Below are 23286 nucleotides of genomic sequence, written 5' to 3' on the forward strand. Positions count from 1 at the left end.
AATGAAAATCATGGAGATACTTTTTCACTCTGTGCTCCAAAATGTCCAAATAACACTGAGAACAATGACAGTCATGGAATTTGATTTTATCCTGGTGCATTTGTTAAATATTGTAAAATATAACTATTGGGAACGTTATTATCTGGGTCACTGCTTTTCTACATCATGGTAATCTTTCATATTAAAAATTCACATTAAAAGATTTATACAAAGTATTGTAATTAAATCAGCGGTCCCAAATCTTCTGAGTTTGTGAGCAGTTACAAAAAACCATGTCCAGTTGGAGCTCTTTGTCATGTTTCAGATGTCTACGAGCTGTTGGATCAACCTAATCGCCAGAATAAATGCTGGCACTGTGCGTTTCTGCAAACCAGAGATATGTAACATTTGTATCTTATCATGTAGCAGATATGTTGAAAATGTACGTTTCTTAACATAACCACACATTAGCCACAGCTGTGCTTAATGTATAAGCACAAAAACCACTTAGTTATGGTTAAGAAAAGATGATTTCTTGCTAAAAACAACAACCAGTTTTGTTGTTTGTTGGTTTTAAATGGTGGTCTGAAGCTTGGCAGCCATCTCGCCTTGGTAAAAAGCAGGAGGGAGTTAGTTATGACATGATAAGTGCTTATACAATGTGTGACTTGTGAGGACATGGGCACTGTCCTCACAAGTCACTGATGTCCTCATAAGGCCGGTGTGAATACCTGTGAAATGTCCTCATATACAGGTCAGACCAACGCACACACAAAAACTCACACTAACTCAATCACAAACACACACACACACACACACACACACACACACACACACACACACACACACACGATTCTTTCCTCTTGCATCAATCTGTTATTTCCCTTGGGATTAATTAAGTATCTATCTATCTATCTATCTAATCACCCTGCGACCCCTCAGATTTATCTTACGAACCTTTGGAGGAGCCAACCTCTAGTTTGGGAACACCTGATCCAAACAATCGAACTCTACATAAGTCAATAAAACTAACTCTTGACCAGCTACAAAAGTGGAAGGCTACTTACACAAGGATCCATACTACTGATATCTAATTTATGATAAAATGCAAATCATAAGATCCTACTTTTAATCAAACTAGTAATTTTACTTTTAATATTTTAACCCATTTGTACCCACAACTGAATTCTATTTAATTTCCTTTGGTGGAAGTTTTCTCTGGACTTGCCTAAACACAAATCTAAAGAAATCTTCGAAATTAGTCAAACCGTTTGGTTGAAATGTGAGTTTTTCTTATCATACTATCGTTCTGGGCACATGGAACTACTGTTTTTTCAATTTATTTCATTATATCTAGAGGAAAAACAGTAGTCCCATGTGCCCAGAGTCTAAATATAGTATGAAATATAAGATGTGTCTGTATCTTAGAGACTAAAAAGGGCACAATAAAGTATTAGTATCTATGATCTCAACAAGTTCAATATAAAAGATATATATGCAGTGTCTAAAAATATTCACATGGACAACATTTAATAAACAAAATGTGTGTTTCTCTTCATTTTCCAAAAATCCTGACTTTAACTATTAATAAAAGTGTGATTTTTCAAGTGAACTATAGTTAGATAATTGCCGTACCAGATTCAAGACTTGAGACAAATCACAACAAACGTTGTATTTTTCCTTATCATGCTAAATATATTCTCTATACTCTCCAAAGGGTAAATTAAGCTGTTAATACTTATGTACTTTTACATAAGTAGGATTATGACTGCCGTACGTTAGCTTGTAATGGAGTATTTTCAGTGTTACTTTTACTTCAGTGAAGGATCTGATCATTGGACAATGAATACAAGACTTAGTACAAAGTTTATCTATAGGTAGCTGACACAGGTTTTTATGCTACATCCTCAGAAATTTGCTGCATTCAGCCCCTCACCCACCCATCACCCTCTCTCGTCCTCTCCATCCCCCTCATGGGCGGTAACAGCTGTGGTGTCACCCCAAGTCACATGACATGGGCAGGTGGGAGAAACCTATGTGGGACATCCATCCCCCCTTTCTTCCCTCCTATTCTCTCTCTCTGAATGTCAAACTAGACACACACATACACACAACCTGCTCTTTTCAAGGGTGTGGCCATTTTGCATTGCTGGAATGTGCTCCGTGTTTGTAACTCATACTGTATGTCTGATCTCCCACATTGATGAAATTCCACGGGCAGATATCTCCCTCTTTCCAGTCCCTGCTTGTAGCTGCCGTGTCGCTGTCTCTCCCCAGAGACTGTCAGCTCCTAGAGAGCATCTATTCATCAACGGTCCAACCTTAATCTACACTTACACTTCACTAAGAACCGCTATCATCGGTCTTTCTGACAGATGATGAAAGCATTTCTGCTCTTTCTCACTTGGTATTCATGAACAGTGACATGGCACTGGTGGGTGGCAGGTCAGTGCAGTGAAGAGGGACGCTGTCATTTAACTTGGGAATTGAATTCAAGCACTTGTATGGAAGGAATCTATTTCGCTGCAATGACATTTTGCAAAGGACAGAATTTCTCATTTTTTTATTTCCACTATAAAAAGAATAAGTCCTAAAGCAGTGGTTTCAAACCAGAGAGAAAACTTTTCTATCACTGAGTGAATGGATGACCCCTGACTAAGAGACACATTTTAGAAGTACCATAAAACTTCAATTAGTAGCCCAGGCTATTATTTGCTTAAATCACTGAAGTCAACAGGCCGATATTTGGGATGGGCATCTACATGGGACAGGCCTTTAATGCATTTTACCCAAAACTGTTACTCAGCAAAGATTGCAAAAAAAAAGGATTAAATTGTCTATTCAAAGCAGTATGAATATTACTTGTTTAAACATTAGGCTTCGAAAAACATATTCATTATGTATCATTCATTTGTTCTAGCTCCGACAGACAGGGCATCACAGAGAGAGAAAGAGCGTTATGACTCTCTTTTTACATCACTCGAGGATTATGGCACCCGACATACCAACTCAACACCACTTCATCCTGTTAAAACAATACTCACAACTTGGATTAATTTTTATGAAAACCCCTTTTAATTATTTTCATCACTGGACCCTTACAGACTAAAAGAATATGAATAACTTACAGAGTAATCGAGGAATGGACACATATTCTGACATTAAGACAGTTTCTGAGTAAAACGAACTGAACGATTGATTTGTGGGGAATCTAACCGAGCTAACTATTTGTAGTATCTCCATATTGACAAAACTTTAAACATTTATATTTGTATGTGCGATATAAATAGCTAACTAACATTTGCTCAAGTGGGTAGCCAACAACCTGTTTTATACATCCAGAGAACTTCTGTAAAAATTAACTGCTTGGCAACCAGACCAAGCCTCTAATTGAGACAGGCCTTTATTTGTCAAAATCTGTAGCCACACCAGGCTAGTAAAACGAGACTGGGCATTTAATTTAAGTTTTACATCTTTCATATTATATTCTATGCATGATAATGACTACAGAAAAACTGATAAACTGCACAATTAGCTCAAATAGTGATGCAGTAACTGCAGGACATTTGAAATTAATGATTAAGATCAATTTTAAGCACATAATTTCCTGTGAATATTGACTCAGGGATGAGTTTTCCTGATATTTTAGCAACTTTTCGTACAATTTACTACCCCTTCTTTAATTTATTTTAAATGTATTTATTATTATTATTCTCTCTAACACTGCTCTGTTGTTCTGTTCACGTTGTGGTTGTTTTAACTGCTTAATTTTCTTATACAGGACAGGGGCATAAATAAAGACAGTGCAGGCAGTGCAGTTGCACTGGGGCCCATGGGGCCCCCAGCTCATATAAACAGTGGTTGGATGGTCTGCTCTCTCTAGAGCAGAAAACGGGCCTTTGTGAGTGATTCAACCTGCCACCTCAGAAATACGCCTGTGTTCAAAGAAGAACTCACATTAAAATACAAATGCTGTCATGTTATATATGTCAACGAGAAGACAAACCTTTCTTTGTTAATGTTTATTTTTTTTCTTTTGTAAAATAGTCAGTAGAAATCTACAACAAAATGATATATTAATTTTACATAACCAATATAAACTCTATATAAACTATTTAAAAATTCAATTTATTGAATAGTTTCTTCTTGGGTTTTTTTGGGGTATTTTTGTCATATAGAGATTTGCAGTGATGATTTGTAATATGTATGTTGATGTTGTCCAACGCCAAGTCTGTATCTGATCTTGCGACGATACTAAAAAAAATAAGGTAGCTGTTTCGATGCAAAATCTGGCACTGGGGCCCATCCTAACTACTGTACACCACTGATTCAGGACGAGGCTGTTTAGCAGAGAGTGAAGGTTCTGTGAAGCTTGTGTTCAGGGGCCGTATTCACAAAGCTTCTTACTACAAAGAGTTTCTCCTAGTGACAAAATTATAAAAAGATTCTTACAGTTACGACATTTTCTGAGAATTTCCCCTTAAAGTTAAGACTAGGTCCTGGTAAAGATAAAATATATTTACAATAGCTGCTGTAAGATGAAAAACTGTGGAGCAGATATTCTCCAAATGCTGCATGATGGTGACAAAATGAAATGCAACAGATTAGGTTGTTCAGAGATAATGCTTATGGTCGACCTAAATAGAGACAAATTTTAAAAAATGTATACGTTGAATAATAATCCAGCGTTGGGAAGGTTACTTTTTAAAGGTAATGGGTTTCAATCACTTTTCTAAAAAATGTTTTAAACTGGGCAACAAAGCCGTCTGGAAATAGGCTCTGCCAAAAGAAGGTATTTCTCCATGATGACAAGATGCAAAGAAGCAGAATGAACGTTAGATATGCTTTTTACTGAAAGAATATATTCAGATATAACCCCTTTGTAATCACCATCATTTTGATTAGTAACTGTATATTAATTACATATTTTTTCCCAGTAACTGTAACTCATTACAATTAAATTTATTTTGTATTTAATTACATCTAACTGGTTACTCCCCAACCAGTGGAGAGGGGTCTGGCTGTCTTGAACCAGTGGCGTACTTTAATTACCACGGGCCTCAGTACACACGTTACTACTTACAAGGCAGGCACACATACACACACACACACAGTTGGCAACTGTTTATATATATAAAAAAAAACAACCAACAACTAAAGAATCTAATTTGGGGAGCTTTGCTACTTTTGCCTCCTGTTCATTTCTCTCTTGTCCTTTCTTGCTGCTGCCTTTCTATTTAAAAGACATGACTACCTCACTGGACTTGCAGATGTGCTCAGCTTGTCAATCTTGACAGATTTTGCACCTAAACTAGCTGCTGTATCGTCTTGTCACATGATCAAATAGAGACTTCACATTAGGCAACATCAACATGCATGTTACCCAACGATTATCACTGCATATCTGTATATGACAAAAATATTAAGAATATATTCATTTAATTGAATATTTTTTTTTGTAAATTTACTTTAGTCATGTTTTTTCTAGTTCATGAAGAATGAGTGTATAATTTTGCTATAGATGGCTACTGACTATTTTACAAAAAGAAGAAAAGAAAATCATGACGGAAATGATTTAAAGCATTTTTGAGGGCATATAGCCTGCAGCAAATGGCACCATTTTGAATCTAATGTGAGTTCTTTGAACACAGGTGTAGTTCTGAGGTGTCAATCTGAATTATTCGCAAGAATTCGCAACAATTTCATTTATTTTTCATCACAGAAATGGATAAAATGCTGAGATATAGGCATACAGTATATATTATTTAAAGTGTACTTAAAATCAAGAAGGTGTCACAATCCTATGTGAAGTTTTGGGCACCCCTTAGTGAGGGTCAGGACCCCCAGGCTGGGAACCAGTGTCCTGAGGGATTTAATCTGGACCAAACCTCCAAAGTTTACAGGTCTACTGTATAATACAATAATTAAAAACATCTCATGTGTGACAACCTGGAGCAACAAGAATATCTGATTTAATCACAGAAGTTATAGTTAAAGGTTGTTTAAATCACAGTAGCTCATTAAAAACACTCCTGGTTGTCACATGATCAATTATGCTAGCTGCTGTTTAGGAGTTTAATTTAACTTTTACTTTTCACAGGTACTAACTGAATATTAACACATAATGGTTTGTTGAGAGTTTTTATTTGGTGTCACCTGCAGTAGGAACGTTGTGTGCTGCTTAAGTTTTTGGGGACGGCATTATCGACCGGACTGACTGGCGCGAGCAGGATTCATTCAACTAATATTAACGCTAAAATTACGTTAATTTTACAATAAATACTGACATAAACAAAATACAAATTACTTGTAGTCCAAGACAGGGAGTGGAGACTAAATACAGACTAAATTACAGTAACGAGCTTATTTGACACAACATGGCGGCGGCCGTTACTGCTGTTTCCTCCTCTTCAAACTGACCAGTGTTTTGGAACAGAGGTTGGTAACAGTTAACGTTATTTGTAACTAACGGGGAAGGAGATATTTTTGAGCTAAAGCAGTTTTTGAGGTGTATCATCAGTAGCGTATACAAATCATACTTTTCTGCGGTTGTTTACACTTAATTTATTCGGCTGTTATAAAGCTACACGGTAAACAAAGCTGCGTATGAACCGTTAGCTACATTAAGCTAAGCTAACTGTTGACACTGTGTATATAAAACACTGTCTGTATGATTTCTGTGTTTTCTGTGTAGATAATGTTGCTGACAGCTCGCTGCCTGTCCAAAGTGCTGCAGCTCACCCTGGCGGTCATCAAACCAGATGCTGTGGCTCATCCTGTCATGTTACAGGTGAACTCAGCCTGTCACTGTTACATTAATCCTTTCACTTCCTTCAGACTGTCTCTATTCAGATGCATTACTTTAGCAGTTTTTAACACATCTTCTACTGCCACTGTTGTCTCTCAAGTCTTACAGAGTGAGCAGTGATAACAGATAAAGAGTTAACAGTTTGACCTTGTTTTATAGCACATAACATTTCAGAACATAGAAACACCATCCTTATATTTGTTCCTCCCACCTCAAAATACCCAAGAAGATGTAGATGTTCATGCCTAAACTCTGTAAGACAGTATGACACAAATAAATATTACCCATATTGTCCAATTATTTTATCAGTATTCAAGGTGTCTGTGGGTCCTTACAAAGACTTAACAGTTATTTAATTCATTTATAAATATTAAGTCATTAAATAGTCTTAAATTTGAATTTGTGAGGTCTTAATTATCACAAAAAATGTATTCAATTTAATTAATCCATCTTTAATTTCTGATATCACAAATCTCTAAACCTACCACTGAACCTAATACTTTCTCTTTACTTTTTACTTTATACTTGCACTTACCTGTTGGCAAAATGCAGATTAACCTAAATTACTATAATAACCATATTCTGACATAAAACCTACCTCTGCACAGGACCACATATATACTTACCTGCAATGCTTGAATTAAAAAAAGATGGATTTGTCCAAATATCTGTATTAAAGGAGCAATAAGCGAAATTCAGCATTTCTAGATTGAAGGAATTAAAAAATTGCTATGTGAAGAACTGGAGGTGTAATTTCATCTGGAGTATAGCATGACCTCACACACCCTCTCTCTGTGTTGATCTCCGGCCCATTGTTTACAAGCCGGTCCGGCTGCGCGTTCATGTACATTCATGTGAATCCCACACGTTTTACTTAGTGTTACAGTAACGTTAGGCATCATAGCATGGGTTAATGTCCGGAGCTTGAGTTATTAGCGGCTCGGTCCCAGCAATGAGTCAGGCGTTTCGGTTGTATTAGTTCAGTAGCCTGGCAGCCCAGCTAACATTTGCAATTAGCATTGTAAAATGTAGCCCGGCGGGCAGCCTGGCGGCTGTGTTTAGCTATTCCCCTGCCTACTTCAATGATGATGGTCCCTGTAATAAATGCAATATATTTGCTGAAATGGAGGCGAGGCTTAGTGACTAGAAGAGCTGGTAGAAGCGCTCCATAGCTGCAAGCTACTCCAATAGCCGTAGTAGCTCTAGTGCTAACTCTGGGAGCTAACGCTAACATTCCTCTCTTCTCCGTGAGCCCGCCAGGCTCCACGCTAGAGCTCGCCGGAGCCGAGAAGCAGGCTCCCGGAACATTAGCATGGTAGCCGACTACTGCTAATGTTAACGTCCTCACGCTTCTCAGCTCCGACTCACTGTGCCTGGCGGAGAAGCGTGGGGACGTTAGCACTAATGGGCTGCCATGCTAACGTTCCAACTCTTCTCGGTGAGACCGTGAGCCCGGCTCCCGGCTCAGTTGGAGTTGGAGCGTTAGCGTGGTAGCCGAGTAGTGCTAACGCTAACAGGAAAGCAGGGAAATAGCTAAACACAGCAGAGACCGAGAGTGAGTGAAAGACATTGCTAACTGCTAAACTAAGCTGGCTGTTTAGGTTTTATTTCCTCGCCCCTGTGGCGAGTGAATCTGCCTGCAGTGAAAGCGGGGGCTAACCGGTGCTTCCTCCTCAGGCTCCACTTCACTCAGCTGCCTGACAGACCCGCTGCTTCTTCCCACTTTAACCTAAATAACAAACAGGAGCTAGCTGGGAGCGGCTAGCGGAGCGTTAGCCGCAGCATGACCGGAGGGAAACACAGCCAGTTAGCCTCCGCTAGCTTCCCAGCTAGCGGCTCTCCGTTTGGATCCAACCGGAGCACCGAGCCCTGGTTTGTTATTCAGGTTAATGTGGGAAGAAGCAGCGGGTGTATCGGGCAGCTGAGTGAAGCGGAGCCTGCGGAAGAAACACCGGGACCGTCTGGATGTGATAGTCCGTGCTGCGGTACTCGTCTCGCCGGCACAGACGAGGCGAGCTGGGGGGGGGGGGGGTGCAGAGGTAGAGGGAGGAGTGGCTCATGACACACTTTGTTTTGCTGTACAGGCAGTGCACAACAGCGAACCTAGCGGTGAAACGATTTTGCTTATTGCCCCTTTAAATGTGGTTAAAAATGACATTGAAAAGGTCTTAAAAGGCATTAAATTTAAATGTCCGATACCTGTAGAGACACACAATTCATGAATTCATGAAGTCATTTCCCACAGAATTCCACAATTTGACTTCACAAACATAAATAAAGCATGAATAATAACAAGCTGAGGTTCTAATCATCCTATTTAATTACTCTATAAGATGTAGATCTAGAATAAATTAAACTTGTTATGGTTAAACCAAGTGCCTTCATCCATCTGTTCATTTATTATTTTGTCTCATTCTATAATAAAATTATTCCAAGGAGCGGCATGTTCATTTACATGTCCTAAGCCAGCTCTGCTCTCACCTTTATTCCACAGAGTAAAGAATAATTTGTGGTCTTAATAGATTCACAAGCCCCAAAGCCTCAAAGTCATGAAAGCTGTGTCAATCATAAAATATTCCATTAGTCAAAGGAGCCATTTTAAAGCCCAGATAGTCGACCAGATTACTGTTATTTTAATATTAAAGAGGAGAATGAACTTTTGTATCCGAATATTGTTTTCCTTCTGACAACCCTTTTCCTTCTCGACACAGTAAATCGATTATCATCAGCTACATTATGGCACATTATGGGAAAACTAATTTATATTTTCCTTCAGGCTCTTCACCAGAGAATCCTGGACAACAGCTTTGTGATTGTCAGGTGCAAAGATCTTGTGTGGAGGAAACAGGACTCTGAGAGGTTTTACGCTGAACATTCAGGTGTGTGGACACAACTCAGGCTGTCGAGCTGCAGGAATAAATCCATGAGTTGTCAACTGTTAAATTAATCAGCAACTAATCTGATGATGGATTAATCAGTTAAAAATTCTCTTATTCTGGCTTCTTAAATATGAATATTTTACAGTTTCTTTGCTCGTCCATGTCAGCAAACTGAATATCTTTGGGTTGCAGACAATATAAAATATTTGAGGATGTCATCTTAGGCTTTTGGGAACACTGATCGACATTTTTCACCATTTTCTGTCTTCTAATATAGCAAACAACTAATTGATCAATTGAGAAAATAATTGACAGCTTATTGGGCAGTGAGAGTAATGGATAATGGATAATGAAAATAGTGAAAGCTCTGTTTGACTTCCTTCTGTTTGCTTCTCAGGGCGATTCTTCTACCAAAGACTTGTTGAGTTCATGTCAAGGTAAGCCTCCACATTGACATTACACATGCACATTTCCCAAACCATGACAGCTTTGACTGAGTTACTTTGATAAACGTTGTTGTCTGTGTGATGTATAACCCACTGGGGCTGACAGAGAAAAAGCACACGTCAGTTGACGGTGCTGCAATTTCCTGCTCAGCAAGTCGCCGGTGCATCATTTTCTGAAACTTCACAACAGGAGTTTCAATTATCAGCCAGGACAACAGCCCTGGAGCAATTGTCTGAAAATCACCATGTAGCCTGCTCACAATAGCTCCACACGGCACCCTCTGGACTGCAAAAGGTGCTTGTCATCACATTGTCATTTTTGTCTCCTCACAGCAGTGAATCAGTGGTTGCTACAGCAACCTTCCTCTGGATGCTGTCAGTGTTATTGGAGACATAGGAAGCATCCTCGGCATGTCAGCCAGTCAAGTTCGAAGCGGCTCCAGTCTGCATTGTTTTGCTATAACTGATGAACTGATATGTATTCATGGCCGAGCTCTCCTCCCAGGAGGTTCCGGAGTGAATACATTGGTGTGATTTATGAAGAGTCCGTCTTTGGCTCATCACTGAAGCACAGAAACCATCCAGTGTTTAAAATGAAATGTCTGTAACAGCCACACACAGCGGTGTCTGGCTTTGCATTAACTGTAAGCTGACAAGTCTCAATATTTGAGCATGATCCATGACCACTCACACTACTGTTAAATTGTTTCTCCACAGTGGTCCCATGCGAGCGTACATTTTAGCCAGAGAGGACGCCATACATCACTGGAGAGAGCTAATGGGACCAACCAAAGTGTTCAGAGCCAGATACACCTCACCTGCTTCTATCAGGGGCCAGTTTGGACTCACAGACACACGAAACACAACTCATGGCTCAGGTAGGATGTGTGTTGAGTGTCACATGGGCTGCCAAATCCAGAGGGGTCTAGCTCCACAGCTCCAGGCTCCTCTGTCGGACCCTCTCCAGTCCCAAACTTGGAGAAGGAAGTCTGAAATTGTGCCTGCCAGAGACGATCACCAGGATAGGAAAGCATGTGTTCATTAGTTTGAATAAGCCCCACAGCCTCCACCAGTAACACCAACAGACAACAGACAGCCTGTGACATGAAGCTACAAACTGACACCTTGTATTTCAGTGCTCCAATGACGTGGTGAAGCATCAGCAAATCATATGTTTTTGTTTGTAGCTTAGCTCATTATTTTATTTTATTTAACCTTTATTAACCATGAACAGTCCCATGGAGATTCAAAATATCTTTATCAGGGGAGTCCTGGCCAAGACAGCAGCAAAAAGTTGAAACAAATAGCAAAAAAAATCCACACTAAAAACAAGGAACAGACTCAAATTTTAAATCTCCCGTGCTTCTACATATTGTGCTCCTAAGTAGCAGACAAACACAACCCTGTGATGACGTAACTATGTCCACAAGCGCTTGAGCAACACTCTAATGGCGACACAGCAATAATGTAGCTGGTCATGCTGTTTTGTTGTTGGTTGTAGTGTTAACACAGCATAATTTATAAAGTTAGGTAACGTAACGGTAAGCAGCAAGTAACTTTCTGTAACTAACATCACGAGGTTGCCAACATTAGCTAGGTATGCTTATTTTGTTAGCAAACAAACGTCAGCGTAGCTGAGTTAGCATTGCTATCTTACGTTATCAGACTCATAAGATTAGTACAAGTTATTTGCTGCTTAATGTTTCGTCACCCAACTTTAAGGTCGCACTGTATATTTTGGTGTTATTGATGGAGGGCGTACGGCAAACTAATGAATCGTATCCTGATGATCGTCTGCTAAACCTATAAAAAACAGTGGCATCTAAACATTTAATACACTTATTAACGATAAGCATGACAAACAATACATACGGAACTAAACAAAACCAAATGTGATCAGTCAGCTTGTAACATACATTATCTTGTGACACATGTTACTTGCACAGTGGTATGGATGTGATACAGTGTGTTAAATATATATCCAATAGGCAAAACAGTACACTACGCAATCTAATACAGTGTCATGTAAACATAATTTAAGGAAGTGCCATAAACACTCATGACTTTTCATCTTAAAACAGGCAATAACACACATGATTTTCCACCATGGGTCCTGCAATGGAAGTGGGCCTGAGCCTGGAGCTCTGCAGTGGGACCTATTAGTCATATCACATACTGATTATCAGGTTTTTAAATAATCATCTTTGTAATCTCTGTTCTCCCCAGATTCTGTTGAGTCAGCACAAAGAGAAATCCGTTTCTTCTTCCCAGACTTCTGCGCAGAGGAGTGGATGGAGAAGGAGGAGCCATCGTTCAGATCAGGACAAATACATTACGACCATAAAAAACAGATCCACACACTTTCAACGCAAAGCTGACCCCCGAACTGCTATTATAGTTACTGCTTAAAAAAATCGCATGCTCTTACAAAAATGCAAGCTGCCAAAGAAGATGGTGTAATCCTCCCTGCTATATATATAATGTGCATGTTTTTGTTTGTTACCACAGTTCTTCAAAGTGCTAATATGTTTACTGTCCCATGTTTTTTTTTTTGTGAGTAAAACAGAACCTGAAGATGGAAAGATAATGCAGCTTATGACGTCATGTAAAAGAAGGACCATAAATGTTTTTGTTTAATTTATTGTCATTAGAAAACACGAACGACTCAATAAGAAAATGTAACACGGTATCTTACAAAACGACACAAAACGTAGACAGACAACGTCTTCCATTGTCATCACAAACCTGCCCTGGGCTTCACTCTAAGTAGTTCAATCATCACAATCATTGTCAGTTTCCTGAGCCTTACTGATTGTAGCACAGCAGCAACTACATGTTGTTTCAATGTCAGATAACAAAACTATATGTAGCTTGAGAATATTCGATAATGTTAAATAATACTGTAGCTCTACACATATATTTATCCTCATCTTAAAATAGGGGTGAGAAGGCTTTTTAGATTCTAGGTCACTTGAGAGATTTGAAATGTGCCATGCTTGTTTCCTGCCTGCTGATATATACTGTGAATGTTTCTTTTGTTTTTTGGTTTGATACTGTAAAATGTCATGGTTTGTATTTTCCGACCAACCTACAGTTTTGCATGTCAGCGTCGTTTACGAAGTACAGTAAGACATTCTCGGAACAAGCACCATAGAAGTACATGTTACAGTATTAAATACAATACGGCCTAGTTCAACTTTTTTTTTTTTTTTTTGATATGACAATCTAAATTTTATAGTTCAGTGTCTCGTCCTTCTTGTGCTTCCATCAGCCATCAAACCATAAAATATTTTACCACAAATTTATCTTCATTTTTCTTTGGCTTCTTCCCACCTCCCCTGCACTCAAGTGTTTTGTGTGGCCACCTGTTTGAGGCTCTCCACAGGCTTCATGACCTCATAGGTGGTGAGGGACTTCTTCACCTTCCCGTTCTTGTCCACCTGGTGGATGCTCTGTGTCACTGTGATGGTCACCTGCTTGGTCGACATCCGATTGTCTTGCCATTTTGTCTGAGAGTGGTGAAAAATAAAAGATGTGACATTGTAAAAATAGTCAGTTAACAATCATGTACGAAGAAAAACCTTTAAATAAATGACTTAAACAACTGTCCTATTGTTAGAGCTCTTTCATAAAAAAATAAAACAATAGTCGCACCTCTCTCCAACATGTAGGTCTCCCACAGCTCATTACTTTCACTCGATAAAAGAAAAGATGCTGTGATTTTTTAAACTAGGAGAGGGTCTTACAATCTCTTCAGTGTGTAGAACGCTTCTGCGCTGCACTGTGGTGCCAGATGATGGTAACATCGCGTCCTTGGATGGAGAGCCCAGTATTGCAGGGGGAGTGCTGGGTTTCACATCATTCAGACTGGCTTCAGACACGGCTGAACAGACCTTTAGGTACGCCTGAGCGGGAAGAGGGAGGCCATCCTCGAAGAAATCTGGAGCTGGAACGACACAAAACATCAGCCTTGTCTGAAAGTTGGATTTTGATTACTTCACAACACTACTTGAAATCAACAAAATATCAGCAAGGTAAGAGCACAAGTGAACATTCTAGATTATAAAGGCCCTGTCACTCATGGATGTGTGAGGCTCATCAGTGATTGAACTAATATGGTTTTAAAAGGAGCTCTTTTTTCACATTCAGAGTACTAATATAGCATCAAACAGCTATTAGCTATGTAAAGATATAATGGAGTAATGGCGTCCTGAGCAGAGAATGAAGCCTCAGTGCCTCTGCATGCGTTGTAATCCAAGCTTCTCTGTTCTTTGTTGTGGTAGCCGGTCCGGCCACTTGTGTGTGTGTGTGTGTGTGTGTGTGTGTGTGTGTGTATTCCACAGGCTAGCTAATCACTGCCGCTCTGCACTGCACTCATTCTGCAGTTACAGCTGTAATCGGGATGGCGCCATCATGGAAGCATAAAGCTGACCCTCCGTCCTCCCCAGGTTTGCACTGCTAGCTCTGTCAGCACTGTTTGAGCCGTAAGTACCGTTAGCTGCTAGCCACTGGCTCAGCCACCTCCATGTTGAGAGCCATGTGGAGACAATCTAATTCATAGTTTCCACCAAACGCTTTCCGTAAACATAAAATTTCAGAAAACTTGTAATACAAAAAATAACTGTCTTAATGTAAGAAATCAACTGGGGAATGGTCATGGTGATGTCAATGAGTTATTTTTTTTGTCTTCACCTGTAGTGTCTTATTTTTTGCCTAAAAATTAATTGAATTTCACAATACATATCTTGAAAGGCCATTTTCTTAAAATTATTTTTTTCTTAGTCTAAACCAAACTTTACAGTTTTACTCCTGTCTATATTCTGAATGTTTTTACAGAGGGATATATTCACATATCATTCACAGCCCGATTTGTAAAACAATTTATTCCTAAAAACATGTCTAAAATCAAGTTTTTATGGTAGTTGAGAGTATGTTATGATTTATGGAGTAAAAAAAAACTAAAATTCCCTCTGTAAAAACTTTTGACTCCAACATGTCAACAAAATGAAACAAGAATTTTGAAACTGACTTTATCCATTGTTCAGATTTTTGTTCTGAAATGTTATGCAAAGAAGTGCATATTCAATTACAGGTTAACTGATGTATTCCAACCCTGCTAATAAAACTATTATCACACTGTTTATGATTTGTGTGGCGTAGAAGTGGGTAATTTGTAAATCAAACCGCATTACTCACAGGTCGGAGCTTGCTGATAGCTTACAGGTGCATTAGTGCCACCACTGAACTAATCTGACTACAGTGTGCAGCAGTGAAGTGTCATGAATTATGGAAAACAATGAAAATCACTCTGAAGAGGTGTCTGCTGTGAACGTCAAGTGTGGGTCAAGTGTGCTCAGTGATGTATGTCTCCTCAGGGATGTGTGAACGTGAACTTCAATATTCAGGACCTTCGCTGCATCCAAAATACTGCACACTACATACCCAATGTGTGTATTATAGTTCAACTGACGTTTGTGTTTGTAAACAGTAGTATCTTTTCAAACACACTGAGCTTTAATTACAGTGCAACTTCTTCACAGCCGCCTTGCTGGTTGAAGATGAGTAATCATGGTACCCTGTGACAAAATCAGCTCAAATGGCATCTGCAAGCATGATGAACCTCTTGAGTTTTTCATCACGTCTGTAGGAGTAATGTTAATTTGGCTGTTTGAAGATATGAACCACAGGCAAACTCATTGTGAAACATTTTGTCACAGGCATCTTTGTCGCTAGGTAATGCCTAAATTAGCCCAATACTAACATCAGCATGCCAACAAGCTGATGTTCTGTCTCAGTCGCTGTCCACTGATATGAACTTTCTCGTCACTACTGGATTGCACTATGGAATATTTATGACAACATAGTGTGCAGTGTTTGCATCAGGCCCCAGGAAGTGTGCCAGGCTTTGAAACCAATTTTTGTAGTGGTAAATCTGTGGAATTACACCATCACATGATGCCCTACGGCCCAAAGAAACTTTTTCCCATTGACTTACATACTGTAAATCAATCATTTTCTGTAACCACTTATCCTGTTGGGAGTCAAGGGGGGATACACCTTGGACAGGTTGCCAGACTATCACAGGGCTGCCACATAGAGACAGACAACCATTCACACTCACATTCACACCTACGACCAATTTAGAGTCACCAATTAACTTAACGTGCATGTCTTTGGCTTGTGGGAGCACCTGGAGTAAACCCACGCTGACACGGGGTCAGCGCTGAGGTCATGTGACACAGGGTTTACTGATGCTGACATGAGGAGAACATGCAAACTACACACAGATGGCCGCACGATTTAATTATTTCATCCCCATTAAAGTTAGCAAAGGGCTAAAGCAGCCAGAAGCAGCCGACTTGACTGGCTCATTTTTTTCTACCGGAAAAGTTTGACAGCATGTTTAGCTAGCTAACACTGGTAGCATGCTAGCTGTGAAATAAAACTGGCTACACACCTGACAGGCTGACCTCCCCACTTATTTATCTCCAGGCATTATTAGTCCTGTTTTGTCTCTTTACTGCTCCACATGCATATTCCATAGGACTGGATGGCAAAAGAAAAACTCAGAATGAACTTTTCTGCCATTTCTGTGGTGGTGTTTCTATCATCTGTAAAAAGATGTATTTCCTTGCGTTGAACACTAGGGGTGTACTCTGTATACTACACAGAAAAATGGACACATACAAAAACCCCTGTGAGGAACATCAAGAAAATTCTGACAGCAGTGGTAAAAAACAGGACCATATGCTGCAGATACATATAGCTTGCATTATTGTAGCACCACTGTTTGAATCTTTGTGGTTGCCAGCTGGTGATTCATTTGGCCAATTCTAGATCTGTTTTATCTCTGCAGGGTGGAGCTTAACTGAATTTGTCTTCACAATTACATCAAGGCTCCTCTGCCTCCATTCACTAACAGCTGTATCTGTTGCCATGAGAGCCAAGACCCATCTCAGCAGCAGGGTTGCTTTTGATGTAGCCTATTATGTCCATTTACAGATTAATTTCCTCCAGGCTTCAAAGAAACACGCACCAACAGTTCAGTGAAAAAGAGGAAGAACAGTAGAATTATAGTCAAATCCATCTGTGTCTGAGCTGTATGTGGTGACTGACTGAACCCGAAAGGAACAAAGGTTTCCAAATGCTTAGTCTGCTGCACATCCTTGGTTCATAATCCTTTGCTACAGCATGATGGTCACCACAGCAGTTTTTCATTGTCATTTCAATTTGTGTGCATGACAGCATCTTCTTGTTTGAATCTGCCGTGCGAAACCTCTGGAGGTGTTTGACGTCAAAAGGGAAACCATTTACACATTCAGGTTTTTCCCCACAGAGAAAAGCAGATAGACTAACACATAAGTGCCACACGTCACTTTGATGTTAGGAGTGTCAAGAAAGGCTCAGTCATTGATAGTCCAGTCAAATTACCTACAGAATTACAGCCTGAGCTCTCCCGGCCTGCTGTGAATAAAAGCAAATATTTAATTGCTTTAAAGAGACAGTTCACCCCGGAATCAAAAATACATATTGTTTCTCTCCCGAGCAGTGCTATTTATCTATCTAGATTGTTTTGGTGTGGGTTACAGAATGTTGGAGATGTAGAAATGTCTTCTCTCCATTATAATGGAACTAGATGGCACTCGGCTTGTGGTGCTCACGGAGCCAAAAAAAACAAAATACATTTGAAAAACCCAAGAGCAATGTCTCTTTCCAGAAGTCATGACCTGGCTACTCAAGATAGTCCACAGACCTTGTTGTGAGCAGTTCTATGTAGGAACTATTTTCTTTCTACCAAACTAGACCCATCAATGCTGTCACGCAGAGGGAAGTGCATCTACTGGTAGCTAATGTAGCACAACTGAGCTAGCTAACGTTACAACTTAGCCCAGGAGAACGCCATTAATTTTTACATCTTGTGCTGTCACAAGCACAAGCCTCTCATCCATGAGCAGATGCACAGATCCTCCTGCACAGTGATATGGTTGGCTGGTATTATTCGGTAGAACGAATGGAAAAAGACGAAAAAAAAAAAGGTCAATTTTCGGTGTTGTACCAACATAATACTTTCATTTTGAATGAGACTGTGTGCAAACTGTACATTTCCAGTGAAAATGGCAGTGTATTTTGAAAAGACATAATGCATGCAGGCTGAAGTCCGGCGTCCCAGAACGTCAACAACAGATGAACCCAGGCTACCTTGCATTTCATATGTTGACGTGGAAAGTCCATGAGCGAGTGGCAATGTGTGATGAGGTTGGAGTGAGAATGTGTTGCCACAAACCATATGACCGGAATCACGGCGCAGAAGGAAGCGTGCATCTACTCATGGGCGAGAGGCTTCGTGCTTCTGACAGTCTGAGATGTAAACATCTATGGTATCCCCCTTGGATGAGCTGTAAGGTTAGCTATCTCAGTGGTGCTAGGTGAGTTAGCAGTAGATGCACGTTTCCTTCTGCACAGTGATGGAGTTGGTGAGTGTAGTTTCAAAGTAGTTACTACATGAAACTGCTTAGAACAAGGTCTGTGGATTATCTTGAGTAACCAGGTCATGATTTCTGGAAAGAGACATTGCTGTTGAGTTTTTCAAATATATTTTTGGTACTTTGAGCACCACAAGCTGAGTGTCATCTAGTTCCATTATATTGGAGAGAAGGCAGACATCTCTATGGCCGATATCTCCAACACTCAGCAACTCACACCAAAACAATCCAAAGTGATAATACAGGTAAGAAGAAAAATATGTATTTTTAATTTTGGGGTGAACTGTCACTGCAAATAGTACAAACTGAAAAAAAAACCATGGTTAAATTTAACGTACTCATCATGTTAAAAAAGGATATCAATGAGATCTGCACCAGGAACCTAATTAAGTACTAATTCAAACAACCATAAATGCATTATTAATTTTTTTCAGCAGTTAAATTACTGCCTGTCCCTGTTGGGAGACCAATTAGGTGTTCATTCATCCATCCACTCAACCATAACTCATTATTCTTACCAGGGCTGATTGTTTTCTCTGACGCGAAGCCGGCCTCAGAGTTCTCAGAGGGGATGCTCTGGATGGACGACAGGGGGATATCAGTGTCCGTGCCGGTCAGCCATGTCGACTCAGTCTCCTTGGTCCAGCTCTCCAGGTACCGAGGCTCCAGAGCATCAGTCCTGCTCCCCCCACAGCCCATAGCTCTGCCTCAGGGCGCCCTCACTTCTAGCTGGACTCTTCTTCAGAGCGGAAAAAGAAAACCAGAGACAGGTAGCACTGTGTCATCAAGAGTCACAGATACAGAACAGAATGAAAATCAGTTGTAATCATATTTTACAGCTGGGGCCGCTGAAAGCCATACTGGTTAGAAAGAAAGAAGCAGTTCGAAGACCATGCATTGGCCTTGGAAATTTAGATTTTTACATTGTATGGAAGATATACACTTCATCTAGAAAACAACTGGCAGATAAATTAATGATGAAAACAGCCACTAGTTGTAGGTCTAAAATAAATAAATGTTTGATTTCTGGATTTTAGACCTACAGCCACTAGTTGTAGGTCTAAAATAAATAAATGTTTGATTTCTGGTATGGCACCAACACAAATAATACTTACAGCACAGCACAGAGCTGTGGGAAAAACCGAGTGTCCTCATAAGATCAGGCTCCAAAGACTTCTATCCTTTACAGAGTCAGCTGAGTTCTTCTATGTTAACTCAGCCTTGTTTACAGCTCTCCATTACCATCTGAAGGCACCATCCGCTGACGGTCAATCAGGTCAAGGCAACCATATTACACAGGAGCCGATCGATCATCAAAACCAGCTAGTCACCTTAGATGAAGTAAGGTAAGACAAGATAAGTTAAGATAGATTAATTAAGTAGATAGATATGGGAATAAAGGACTTCTTATAATATTCCGACTAGCTCTAGGGACCCTAAATTGATGCTTAGGTGGAAGCAGCTCAAACTCTGAGTGTAATGGATCTGAGGCAGTGATAATATTTGTTTAGCCTCTCTGCATACAGCACTATCAGATAAATTGCTGAGTTGTTTCTGTGACTTACCAATCACCCTCCCTGCAATGCTGACAATCTTGGAGAGTTTGTTTTTGCTCTTTGCATCCAGGTTGCCATCTGATGCTGTAATGTTAAATGATAACATGCTTTCAAGAAGGTTTCTGTATGCTATTTCAAGTATGTGCTGGCTAACACTGAAGCTCTTCAGCTTCCTGATTAAAAACAGGCGCTGATTGGCTCTCTTGAAAATGCTCTCTGAGTTTCCATTACAAGTTGATGTCTGATCAATAATTGTGCCCAAGTGCTTAAATTGTTCCACTTTCTCTACAGGCTGATTATTGAGTATGACAGGGAGGATATGTGGATATGTTATTCAAAGCCCAAGATGACATCCTCAAATGTCTTCTTTTGTCAACAACCCAAACATATTCAGTTTACTGTCATAAAGGAGTAAAGAACACAGAAAATGTTCATATTAAAGTAGCTGGAATCAGAGGAATTAGACTTTTTGTTCTTAAAAAATTACCTGATTAATCATTTTTAAAATCAGTTGGTGATTAATTTAATAGTTGACAACTAATTGATTAATTGCTGCAGCTTTAGCACATACACAGACGCAAAGTGCACACTGCCTGTCATTACAGGAACAAAGTAAGACAGGAAGTGATGAAAATGCATCTATTTAATGAGCGAATAAATTATTCTCCCCAGAGATGAGTAACCAACCTTTTTGTGGTGTATGTCCTTGATGTTTACAGTATTGTTCTGCAGTGTTTTGTACTGCTGTTTCCTCTGTGGTGTCCTACTTTCTTGTCCTGCATGTGCACTACTGAAGCTGTATAAATATAGATCTCAGTCTATCTGTCTGGAGACCTATTATAATTGGACTGCAATGGATCAGCACTGCAAATCAATACACCCTGTAAAACAATTACCACGCAGATCTATAGCCCCTCCACGGTTTCATCACTGATCAGGATTATTCAGGGTTATTGAACCTACATGCAGCGGGTTTTCCCTTGAATCAGACGCAGATTAAGTCAGATTTTTATTGATGCACTGACACTCAATAAGCTGTCCACAATCAGGCCTAATGCAGATCTTTAATCTGCTTATTAAATTATCTGTCCCTCGACAAACAGGCTCAAATCCTGAGTCATTATGTCGCCTGTAGGATAAAACAGCAGCGATAGCGTAAAATTAGAGTAAAAACGCTGACAGAAACGCGAACGACGCCGTTTAAATCGGCTAACATAGAGCAAACAAACACCGCGTAGTAAAATGTGATGAAGGCTTACTGATGATGGAGGCTGCCTGTTTGTGTCTCTGCTCGGTCGCTCCTCCGTGTCGTCTCCCAGACAGACGCGTTAACATGCTGTCAATAATGAAAGTCCTCAACAGGCTGCGCGTCTGTCCGCACCACCCGCTGCATCCATCCTCTCCACCGCAGGAAAGGTGGATTCATTAAGACACGGTCTGTATGTCAGGTAGCCTCACATTATGAGGGGGTTACAGCTGTTGCCAGGTAAACTTTAAAATAATATAGGGGAGGCCGGGGTCGGTCGTCACACTTTTGATTTTAGCTGTCAGTCTCCTTAAGCTTATTCCAAAGATATGGACTGTTTCTGCAAATACGTTTTGTGTCCTGTTCTTAAATGACAAAAGTTTAATTTCATAGAAATTAAATTATATAAATTAACATTAAATTAATTCATATATGCATTTTTTAAACCTTATACAGTGCCGGACTAAGCACATTCGGCACCCTAGGGGCAAGCTTCCTCTGCCCCCCCCCCAAATTTTTTTTTATATTTTAGATATTAGTACTATCCATGCGATTCGATAATTTCACATTTTTGTATTTTAGAGAACTATAACCTGTAGTTTATGTACACCAGAGGATAATAATAATCACTATTGCCAACACAACAAAAACAAACAACAGTTCTGACTCTTCATACCTGCCGACATTAGGCTGTGAAAAAGAGGGAGATTTTCCGGGTATTGTCAAATGGCCTACCCTCAATGCCCCTGCCCCCGTGTAACCCTACACTACAGAAGAACAGGGGCGTCGTTTCAGCAAAAGCTAAGGTATGGCAATATGACATGATGTCACAGAGCTACTGATGATGGAGTTTCAAAAATATGAACTTATATAAAACTTCACTTTGGTCTTTGACCTGTCAGAAGTACATACTATGCTATTGAAAACTGTTTCAAAGGACATGAAGCTGTTTCTCACATTCATAATACCTCATGTCTGCATGTAATGCACGACTTGGTGAGAGCAGTGAAAACATCAGACCTATTTCGGCGCATATTTCAGCACCACGGACAGCGAGCGGACGTTTAATTATCATTAGTCATGTGTTTAACTTCACAGAAAATAAAGAAAATAAATTAATTACAAGCTCATTTCTAGAAGATAACCAAGGGGTCCAGTGTACGAAACACAGTAAAACAAAGGCCAATTTGGTACAATACTGTATAGGCGAATTTAATGGAGTGTCTCCAGAGACTGAAAATACAAGCTTAATATGCCGACATGAAGAAAAAACCCCACATACAATCAGACAGGCTTCAAGACATCATTTAGACAGGCTGTCTACAGCAGCAGAGCAAAATGCTTTTACAACACACAGATAACTCACGTAACTTATAACTCGCGGAGGAGCGAAGTGGCGAACAATTTGATTCAATAAGTCATATTCACTAACACTCATATTCACTGATGAGCATATTATTTACCTATTTAAGTGCAATACAATGAAAACAACCAGCCAGTGCGCCTCGAGTAATGACTACAGAACCTCTCTCTTTTTTTTCCTCCCGATTCAAAGATATGGCAGCTGCCATACCTCACCATACCTAAATGACACCTATGCAGAAGAACCTAATAAACACAAGGATGTGAATGTAAAATGACTTTTAATCTGTATTAAATTTATAGTCAGTACCGGCCCTAGCACATTTGTTGCCATAGGCAAATCCCCCTCCTTTGTGCAAGGAGGAACAGGAGGAGCACTGCCAGAGCCCTACAAAATGACCTCCAGCAGGCTACTGGTGTGCATGCTTCTGACCAAACTGTCAGAAACAGACTCCATGAGGGTGGCATGAGGGCCCAACGTCCTCTAGTGGGACCTGTGCTCACAGTCCAGCACTGTGCAGCTTGAT

General features: G+C 39.9%; 2 protein-coding genes across 3 annotated transcripts; one reads left to right on the forward strand and one right to left on the reverse strand.

The window, feature by feature from the left end:
- The first annotated feature begins 6170 nt into the window (after positions 1-6170).
- nme6 (NME/NM23 nucleoside diphosphate kinase 6) lies at positions 6171-13717 on the forward strand. Its single transcript, XM_033647822.2, has 6 exons — positions 6171-6417; positions 6674-6769; positions 9564-9666; positions 10064-10103; positions 10830-10990; positions 12339-13717. The coding sequence occupies exons 2-6, from the start codon at positions 6677-6679 to the stop codon at positions 12488-12490; spliced, it is 549 nt and encodes a 182-aa protein (XP_033503713.1). The 5' UTR covers positions 6171-6417; positions 6674-6676; the 3' UTR covers positions 12491-13717.
- Positions 12737-21549, reverse strand: baalcb (BAALC binder of MAP3K1 and KLF4 b). 2 transcript variants are annotated; one of them, XM_033647823.2, is made up of 5 exons: positions 21411-21549; positions 19711-19926; positions 19114-19334; positions 13859-14058; positions 12737-13621 (listed from the first exon to the last, which is right to left on the reverse strand). In XM_033647823.2, the coding sequence occupies exons 3-5, from the start codon at positions 19292-19294 to the stop codon at positions 13457-13459; spliced, it is 546 nt and encodes a 181-aa protein (XP_033503714.2). In that variant the 5' UTR covers positions 19295-19334; positions 19711-19926; positions 21411-21549; the 3' UTR covers positions 12737-13456. The 2 variants fall into 2 exon arrangements, with proteins under 2 accessions (XP_033503714.2, XP_033503717.2); XM_033647826.2 differs by lacking the exon at positions 19711-19926 and having other exon boundaries at positions 21411-21532.
- Positions 21550-23286: the final 1737 nt, after the last annotated feature.

Source organism: Epinephelus lanceolatus, chromosome 13 (assembly GCF_041903045.1).
Source record: "Epinephelus lanceolatus isolate andai-2023 chromosome 13, ASM4190304v1, whole genome shotgun sequence".
Taxonomy (NCBI): domain Eukaryota; kingdom Metazoa; phylum Chordata; class Actinopteri; order Perciformes; family Serranidae; genus Epinephelus; species Epinephelus lanceolatus.

Coding starts and splice junctions, on each gene's coding strand:
- baalcb (XM_033647823.2), bottom strand. CDS start 19,294: ATGGGCTGTGGGGGGAGCAGGACTGATGCTCTGGAGCCTCGGTACCTG. Junction 14,059..19,113: donor AGAGAAAACAATCAGCCCTG/GTAAGAATAATG, acceptor GTGTCGTTCCAG/CTCCAGATTTCTTCGAGGAT. Junction 13,622..13,858: donor TTCTACACACTGAAGAGATT/GTAAGACCCTCT, acceptor CACCACTCTCAG/ACAAAATGGCAAGACAATCG.
- nme6 (XM_033647822.2), top strand. CDS start 6,677: ATGTTGCTGACAGCTCGCTGCCTGTCCAAAGTGCTGCAGCTCACCCTG. Junction 6,770..9,563: donor CTCATCCTGTCATGTTACAG/GTGAACTCAGCC, acceptor ATTTTCCTTCAG/GCTCTTCACCAGAGAATCCT. Junction 9,667..10,063: donor GTTTTACGCTGAACATTCAG/GTGTGTGGACAC, acceptor TTTGCTTCTCAG/GGCGATTCTTCTACCAAAGA.